Source organism: Phyllobates terribilis, unplaced genomic scaffold, assembly GCF_046119375.1.
Source record: "Phyllobates terribilis strain yellow unplaced genomic scaffold, ASM4611937v1 Scaffold_12__6_contigs__length_324123572, whole genome shotgun sequence".
In the NCBI taxonomy this organism is placed as follows: domain Eukaryota; kingdom Metazoa; phylum Chordata; class Amphibia; order Anura; family Dendrobatidae; genus Phyllobates; species Phyllobates terribilis.
The window spans coordinates 301,738,562-301,748,171 of NW_027362772.1; the positions used below are offsets into that span (position 1 = coordinate 301,738,562).

General features: G+C 44.9%; 1 protein-coding gene across 1 annotated transcript; it reads right to left on the minus strand.

The window, feature by feature from the left end:
* Positions 1–1,177: 1,177 nt before the first annotated feature.
* On the minus strand, positions 1,178–9,158 carry KIAA2013 (KIAA2013 ortholog). The gene is made up of 4 exons (XM_073657236.1): positions 8,970–9,158; positions 7,044–8,191; positions 5,066–5,919; positions 1,178–1,726 (listed from the first exon to the last, which is right to left on the minus strand). The coding sequence occupies exons 2-4, from the start codon at positions 7,996–7,998 to the stop codon at positions 1,709–1,711; spliced, it is 1,827 nt and encodes a 608-aa protein (XP_073513337.1). The 5' UTR covers positions 7,999–8,191; positions 8,970–9,158; the 3' UTR covers positions 1,178–1,708.
* Positions 9,159–9,610: the final 452 nt, after the last annotated feature.

Below are 9,610 nucleotides of genomic sequence, written 5' to 3' on the forward strand. Positions count from 1 at the left end.
CCTGACACACCCGTGATATTAGATTATTGTACATAGGGGGGCAGTATTATAGTAGTTATATTCTTGTACATAGGGGGCAGTATTATAGTAGTTATATTCTTGTACATAGGGGCAATATTATAGCAGTTATATTCTTGTACATAGGGGAAGTATTATAGTAGTTATATTCTTGTACATAGGGGCAGTATTATAGTAGTTATATTCTTGTACATAGGGGCAGTATTATAGTAGTTATATTATTGTACATAGGGGCAGTATTATAGTAGTTATATTCTTGTACATAGGAGCAGTATTATAGTAGTTATATTCTTGTACATAGGGGCAGCATTATAGTAGTTATATTATTGTACATAGGGGCAGTATTATAGTAGTTATATTCTTGTACATAGGAGCAGTATTATAGTATTTATATTCTTGTACATAGGGGGCAGTATTATAGTAGTTATATTCTTGTACATAGGAGCAGTATTATAGTAGTTATATTCTTGTACATAGGGAGCAGTATTATAGTAGTTATATTCTTGTACATAGGGGGCAGTATTATAGTAGTTATATTCTTGTACATAGGGGCAGTATTATAGTATTTATATTCTTGTACATAGGGGGCAGTATTATAGTAGTTATATTCTTGTACATAGGGGGCAGTATTATAGTAGTTATATTCTTGTACATAGGGAGCAGTATTATAGTAGTTATATTCTTGTACATAGGGAGCAGTATTATAGTAGTTATATTCTTGTACATAGGGAGCAGTATTATAGTAGTTATATTCTTGTACATAGGGGCAGTATTATAGTAGTTATATTCTTGTACATAGCGGGCTGTATTATAGTAGCTATATTCTTGTACACAGCGGGCAGTATTATAGTAGTTGTATTCTTGTACATAGGGAGCAGTATTATAGTAGTTATATTCTTGTACATAGGGGCAGTATTATAGTAGTTATATTCTTGTACATAGGGGGCAGTATTATAGTAGTTATATTCTTGTACATAGGAGCAGTATTATAGTAGTTATATTCTTGTACATAGGGGCAGTATTATAGTAGTTATATTCTTGTACATACGGGGTGTATTACAGTTGAATAATACTGCATCCTATGTAGAATATTCTAGATATATACCATATTCTCTGCAGCACAATACACATTTTTATGAAGAGTAAGAATACTGAAAAATGTTTTAAAAGGTCGGATTTAATTAAATACAAAATTTACAAAATGAAAAACATCAATCCAAACATCACTTTTCAATCTTCAGGGATTTTGCTGCTTCTTGTAGTCCTTGGCTTTTAAGACATCTGTACATAGCAGGCAATATTATTACGGTAATCATTATATTCACAACTATTGACAAAATAAAAATCATTTCACTGCATTTAATTAAATATCAAAACGATTGGAACTAATCAGACAATATTTTAGGAACTTAGGTAGTGAGGCACTAAACTAGATTCCTTGTTCTCATCGTGGTGCATCGTTCCTGGTACGGAGAGGTGACGCTCTTTTTCGGCCTTCACATTGTGCACATAATAGGTAGAAAGTTACCAATATTTTGATATTTTGCCAAAAAGTTAAAGATCTTGACACTTTATAACATGTAGGTGACAACCATACTGGTTATTCTGGGAGCCAGGGTGATTCGGGTACAGCGGCAGAGCGGACTCTTCTGGTTCAGCTGGTGATTTTTGGATCAATAAGAGCTGTCAATCAGACAGTGTCATCTTCCTGTTTAATCAATAAGAAATATTAATATCTTACACCTTAACTATTATGATTACCGGCTATAAACTGATCATATTAATAGGAGCGGTCAGCTGTTCCTGCTACTTCTGAGGGTTTCTCCAGGATCAATAATGTAATGTATGTACACCGTGACTGCACCAGCAGAATAGTGAGTGCAGCTCTGGAGTATAATACAGGATGTAACTCAGGTTCAGTAATGTAATGTATGTACACAGTGACTGCACCAGCAGAATAGTGAGTGCAGCTCTGGAGTATAATACAGGATGTAACTCAGGATCAGTAATGTAATGTATGTACACAGTGACTGCACCAGCAGAATAGTGACTGCAGCTCTGGAGTATAATACAGGAGGTAACTCAGGATCAGTAATGTAATGTATGTACACAGTGACTGCACCAGCAGAATAGTGAGTGCAGCTCTGGAGTATAATACAGGAGGTAACTCAGGATCAGTAATGTAATGTATGTACACAGTGACTGCACCAGCAGAATAGTGAGTGCAGCTCTGGAGTATAATACAGGATGTAACTCAGGACTTAGTAATGTAATGTATGTACACAGTGACTGCACCAGCAGAATAGTGAGTGCAGCTCTGGAGTATAATACAGGATGTAACTCAGGATCAGTAATGTAATGTATGTGCACAGTGACTGCACCAGCAGAACAGTGAGTGCAGCTCTGGAGTATAATACAGGATGTAACTCAGGATCAGTAATGTAATGTATGTATACAGTGACTGCACCAGCAGAATAGTGAGTGCAGCTCTGGAGTATAATACAGGATGTAACTCAGGATCAGTAATGTAATGTACACAGTGACTGCACCAGCAGAATAGTGAGTGCAGCTCTGGAGTATAATACAAGATGTAACTCAGGATCAGTAATGTAATGTATGTACACAGTGACTGCACCAGCAGAATAGTGAGTGCAGCTCTGGGGTATAATACAGAATGTAACTCAGGATCAGTAATGTAATGTATGTACACAGTGACTGCACCAGCAGAATAGTGAGTGCAGCTCTGAGGTATAATACAGGATGTAACTCAGGATCAGTAATGTAATGTATGTACACAGTGACTGCACCAGCAGAATAGTGAATGCAGCTCTGGAGTATAATACAGGATGTAACTCAGGATCAGTAATGTAATGTATGTACACAGTGACTGCACCAGCAGAATAGTGAGTGCAGCTCTGGAGTATAATACAGGATGTAACTCAGAATCAGTAATGTAATGTATGTGCACAGTGACTGCACCAGCAGAATAGTGAGTGCAGCTCTGGAGTATAATACAAGATGTAACTCAGGATCAGTAATGTAATGTATGTGCACAGTGACTGCACCAGCAGAATAGTGAGTGCAGCTCTGGAGTATAAGACAGGAGGTAACTCAGGATCAGTAATGTATGTGCACAGTGACTGCACCAGCAGAATAGTGAGTGCAGCTCTGGAGTATAAGACAGGAGGTAACTCAGGATCAGTAATGTAATGTATGTACACAGTGACTGCACCAGCAGAATAGTGAGTGCAGCTCTGGAGTATAAGACAGGAGGTAACTCAGGATCAGTAATGTAATGTATGTGCACAGTGACTGCACCAGCAGAATAGTGAGCGCAGCTCTGGAGTATAAGACAGGAGGTAACTCAGGATCAGTAATGTAATGTATGCACACAGTGACTGCACCGGCAGAATAGTGAGTGCAGCTCTGGAGGGTAATACAGGAGGTAACTCAGGATCAGTAATGTATGTACACAGTGACTGCACCAGCAGAATAGTGAGTGCAGCTCTGGAGTATAATGCAGGATGTAACTCAGGATCAGTAATGTAATGTATGTACACAGTAACTGCACCAGTAGAATAGTGAGTGCAGCTCTGGAGTATAATACAGGATTTAACTCAGGATCAGTAATGTAATGTATGTACACAGTGACTGCACCAGCAGAATAGTGAGTGCAGCTCTGGAGTATAATACAGGATGTAACTCAGGATCAGTAATGTAATGTATGTACACAGTGACTGTACCAGCAGAATAGTGAGTGCAGCTCTGGAGTATAATACAGGATGTAACTCAGGATCAGTAATGTAATGTATGTATACAGTGACTGCACCAGCAGAATAGTGAGTGCAGCTCTGACTGCTAGTAATACTAGTAAGTAATAAAGGAGTGAAGGACAGGATGTGGGATTCTTTAGGCTAAGTCGATTTTTTCTTAAAGGAGACATTTGCTACAAATTATTGGTTAATCAAATTAAACACAATCACACCAGATTTATTGTAAAAAGCTGCTAATTTACCAAAATCAGCAAAAGAAACCCAAAAATGTTTCCATAAAAATAAGCAGAGACAAGTAACAAGTGATTTAATCCAAATGCAAAAACTATACTCCAAGGGTTCTTCTGGATATTGATGAATCATGTGGGGGGAGGGGGAGTGACTGGAACTTAAAGGGGATGTCCAGTGGTAAACGACACCTTAAGCTGCTTAAGTGCCCCACATAACATAAAAAACAAATACTTAACTCCCGGACGGGTGCGGCTCCTGTGGTCGCGTAACATTATGTCACATGATCGGCTGCAGCGTTCACAGTTCCATCAGCTGGAGCAGCTCCATCTAACAGAGGTATGAAGGCTGCAATGGGAATTTCACCGGTCCGAAAGGTAAGTATATGTTATGTGGGGAACCAAAGCGTCATAGCTCTGCTGTCTATGGGACTGCCGGAGAGTGCCACGCCTGGATTTTGCTTTCTCCATCAGTCCCAAAGACAATGAAAGGAGCAGGGAAGCACATACGGGGGGCACCACTCCAGCCTCCTACCCTCGGGAAAGGTGATTACTTGCCAGGTTGTGAATAACCCTTTCGATGTGCAACTATACCCTGGCGGTGGAAGCAGGAGATGACAGAAATGCTGAGCTCTACCGCAATGATCAAGGGCCGACCTCCCAATATTAGTGTATAACACACATGCAATCTCACTATTCAGAGATCACATTGATCATTGTGTTATGTTCATCGTCTATTACACGGGGTGACACGTCAGTGCGGGGCAGGACTGATCCGCCATGGCTCTTGGAAGGTTCTTGCTATATTGCAGAAAGTGCACCATCTTCAGTCTTTAGAAACACTTGTATTCCAGGTAAAAGACTAGAAAATATTCAGCATTGACTCAGTGCTTTGTATTTTATGGAAACTGTGCAAACCACTACCACCACCACCACATGCACACACACCGAACAAGTCCCTCGATCTGCAGGCTGCGTCCGCAGGTGAAGCGTAGCTAACAGGAAGAAGGGTGGCAGCGCTGATCTAAGAAGCAGCCGGCGTTATACCTTACTCCTGAAGAGCGGCTTTGCCCCCGGTCCGCAGTACTCATTGTAAATCAGCTTAAACAGGAAGAGGTGGAAGAGGGTGATCAGAGAGGCCACGCTGAACCAGAACAGGAACGGCAGGCCGGGGTACTGCTTGGCCATGTGCTCTTCATGGGCCAGGATTTCCTTCAGGTGAAGAGTGTGCCTCAAGTCCTGCAGATGGGTCAGTTCTGTTGAGATGTAAAGTAATGGGGTTAAGGGCTGAGTGACCAGCACAGGGAACGTGTGTCCGCGGATTTCGGAGGTCAGTTCTATCGGCTCATTCAAACATCCGGCCTCGCAGGCGTAAAGCTTCACTAGCTTGTCCTGGAACTTGACCGACACATGCAGGAAAGGCTTCTCCTCCTGGTCCAGAAGGACGGCCAGGTTGATAAGGTCCTTGTTATAATGTATCCCTCGTAGGGAGTAGCTGTTGTGAAGGACGTGAGGGTCAGACTGGAACTGCAAGTGGTTTTCGGTGAACTGCAGACCACCAAAGCTCAGCATCATCCCCTGCATGAGTCCGTGGGCACCGGCCATTACCAGGCTTTTGCAGCCTCTCTTCTGTAAGGTCAATTTCCATAGCTCCCAGAGTTGTAGAAGTTGTGTAATCCCGCTCAGCTTCCCGGGCCACAGATTCTCTGCGTGCATCGTAGCGTGGCCGCTAGAGCAGTGGTCGGCGTAATTCAGAGAAAGCTCCATTTTCTCTCGCTCCTCGTTGCTTACGAGAGGATCTACGAGAGGAGCCGGGGAACAGGAGAGAATGTAGTAAAGTGTGATGTTGATGGTATCGCTGGATGGAGTGTGGGCATCCTTAATCTTTCTCATTTCAATGCCTGGAAGAAAAAAAATAAAAGATGATCTGTCACCAGATTTCACAATATAAATTGCATACATTATAAAAAAAAGAACTCAGACTTGATGAGGCTGGTCTACTTACTATGAAAAGCCATGTAAGAATGGCCGTATAATCCTTTTCCTGACTGATAATAAAAGGTGTCTGGCTCTAGCCAGAGTGGAGAGTGGCTAAGAAGATCTGGAGGACCCCACAAGTGAATGCTATGTGCAATGCTTCATTTCACCTGTGGGGGGCACTGCTGGGGAATTTCACCACTGAACGCAGCTGATCAGGAGTCCAAGCAGTGGGATCTGACTAGAAAACTGGTTGCTAGTTTTGTCTGCAGCCAAGAGAGATCTGCCGGATGAGCCAATAATTATATCTATAGAATAATGTCCCCTGCCTTCTGTGACTCCGTACTTGTAAAAAATAATTACAGAGCTTCAGTACGCCCAGATAGTAGTCACGGGTCATTGACGGCTTCATACTGTTTGTACTGTACACATAGAAGCCTACCTATTACCAGCAAGAACTGGGAACAAACTACCTCCTAAAACTGGTTGAACCCTTCGGAGGTGACCTTCCTCACTCAACATTTACAAGAAGCAAGGCTGAAAGAATTTGGACTGCTTTATCCTCTGCCTGACTGCAAAATGAGTTACCAGCGAGCTCGTTCTGGTCCGTAACACTTATGCTGTATGTATCATACTACATAGCAGAATGCAGAAAGAGTTACCAGTGAGTCCATCAGTGAGCGTGTTATGCTGTATATATCATAGTACATAGCAGACTGCAGAAAGAGTTACTGGTGAGTCAATCAGTGAGCTCGTTCTGGCCTGTAACGCTTATGCTATATATATCATGGTACCTAGCAGACTGCAGAAAGTGGGCTTGTTCTGGTCGGTAATCCTGATCTCTCTTCTCTCTTTGATGTGGTCATAAATCAGCTTAGAAGATGAATCAGGAGAAGAGAGATTAGCAGCACAGACCATCAGAACAAGTTCAGGATCTGCGGTCTTATATGTAAAAGATGAACCATTCAAAAAAAAATTAATGAACCCCTATTGCAAAAATGAGCTGAGCGACTTGTAAGACAGATGTATAGAGACACAGAGATCTTACCTGAAACAAACAAATCTGACCAGATCTGTTGGTGCTCGCTGTGGAGGTCGTCCGGCCTCATATGCATCACCTCCAGCATCTCCTTCTTTGCAGACTCTCGTAGTTTACTGAAGTTCTCCTCCAGCTTTCCCGAGTCTATGGGTTCAGACGTATATACGGCAGAGAGCACAGTTTCATCGAATTCAGACTTGGGAGGGACTTGCATTCGGGTCAGCAGCTTCTTAGTCGCAATCACGACCAGAATACTCTTCCCATCTTCTAAGGACACCCGTCCGGAGGAGAGGAGGAACTGTCTATCCTGCACCTTCTCTACACTGGTGGAAAACTTGGCTCCAGAAAATGGCTTCTGGGAAGAGACCTCAAAAGCCACCACCTTGTCGCTGGGGTTGGAGATGTGGATGCGCTGAATGTACAGGTGAGACCGACTCCTGTGTGCCAAGAAGTCTTCGCGGACAGTGACGCAGTCACGGTGGGAGTCCGTCAACTCGATTTGCAAACAGCGAACCGACCTTATCAGACCTTCCTTATAGAAGAGGGCAGAGGCCCGGACTTCTGCTGCCGCCCCCAAGCTCTTCACGTACATTACAGGGGAATAGTCCGTCATGCGGAACGGTACAGAGGCAGAAGACACCCACAGGTTATTCTTCACAACGTCCACGAGAAGAAACCCATTCCCAACCATGGCCGGGCCCTGCAGTTTGGATTCCTCTCCTGGAAAGGAGATAGTCATTAAGTCGCCCCTGTCTGACAGTGTCTTCCATTGTTTAGTCTGGGTCTGTAGACACGCCCAAGGGCCACTTCGGGGCTGACCCGAGTACCACAAGGATCGGAACAAGGATCCGGTAGACAAGTACCAGTATATAAGCAGAAGAAAACCCAAGACGGCAAGGATGCGGCGGGCCCAGCTGCTGGAGAGCAGGCCCGGGAAACCTTTGATCCTCTGATGTAACCACATTTGGGATGGAGTCTGGAGACGACGTCTGAAGAAAGCCAAGTCTGCAGTAAGAATGGAGGCGGGAAAAGCAAATCACCGGGTCAAGGATGGCGAATCATTGTGAGAAGGAGCAGCGGTGGTCTCTCCAGGGTGGTCATACTTCATCTGCAGCACATGCCTCCAGCAACCACCAACAGCGGGCACGACACCGGACCTGGAAAATATGTCATTTACTTATATGCTACACTCTACTCAGAGACCCCCAATACTACAGTCTGACCCCCGATCTTTAGAGCAACACCATATAATGACCCCCGACTTCTGTCACCAGCAACTGCCAACCGTGGGTAAGACCCCCGGCCTGAAAAATGTACTTTACTTATATACTACACTCACTCCAGAGACCCCCAATGCTACAGTCTGACCCCCAACCTTTAGAGGAACACCATACACTGACCCCCGACTTTTGTCACCAGCAACTGCCAACCGTGGGTAAGATCTCCGGCCTGAAAAATGTAATTTACTTATATACTACACTCACTCCAGAGACCCCAATACTACACTCTGACCCCTGACCTTTAGAGGAACCCAACCTCTATGTCACCAGCAACCACCAACACCGGACCTGGAAAATATATCATTTACTTAACTGTTATACTCTGCTCACAACGAAGACCCCCAATACTAAGTCTGACCCCCGACCTTTAAAGGAACACCGCATACTGACCCCTGACCTCTATGTCACTAGCAACAGCCAACAGCGCGCACAACACCGGACCTGGAGAATGTGTCACTTATATATTACCCTCTATTCACTCCCGAGACCCTAATACTAGAGTGCGACCCCCGGCCCCTCCTCCAGCCTCCCTGACCTCCATATAGCACCTCCCACTGAGCCATAAGGTTACTGCACATTACACACAGGGCGCAGCTGGCACCGGAGCTGCGCCCCCCTATCACCCAGGTATCATTGCTTCCTCCCGTCCACTCACCGGCCCGGTCCCCGAAGTCCCTCGCATGAAGCCCGGGCAGCGGTAGCAGCTCTCCTCCTCCGCCTCCTTCTCGCAGCTGTCTCCAGTCTCCACAACACGGAAGTGTCGCCGGTCACCGCCAACCATCGCGATGACTAGAGCCTTCCCGGCGTCCTCCGCTGTCAAAGGGTGAGGGTCACGTGATAGTCACGTGCGCAGCGCGGGCGGTGCTTGTCACATGACGGGGTTGAATGACGCGTGCAGCGCCTCTAGTGGTCACATGAGGGATAGCCTCTCTGCAGTGACGAAGCCACCGCAGCTCTGCTCCCCACGCTGGTCCCTTCTAATCGATCACAAGCTTCTCTATCTCTGCTTGCTGTCAGTGAATGTGGACTTCATACACCTAATACATGCAGTTCTGTCACTGTGCAGATGTAAGGAGCTGGCAGTGCCAGCTGTGTTATACAGCCAGCACCCGCCTCTGACAGCAAACACTGGTGAAATGCTGCTGTCAGTCTCACAATCCCACTACCCTCTCCCCAATGTGATTGGCGGATGCCTGTGCATCGCCCGTCAATATCTTGGACTTCTTTTTTCTGTCGCATCACCCGCGGGGTCACAATGCAGCGAGCGCTGTAATGTCGCAGACAATGGTCACGTGA

Bases quoted from the DNA above. Each gene is read 5' to 3' on its own strand.
- KIAA2013 (XM_073657236.1), bottom strand. From the start codon at position 7,998: ATGTGGTTACATCAGAGGATCAAAGGTTTCCCGGGCCTGCTCTCCAGC. The intron at 5,920-7,043 runs GTAAGATCTCTG...TTTTTCTTCCAG, and splicing joins GTCAGATTTGTTTGTTTCAG to GCATTGAAATGAGAAAGATT.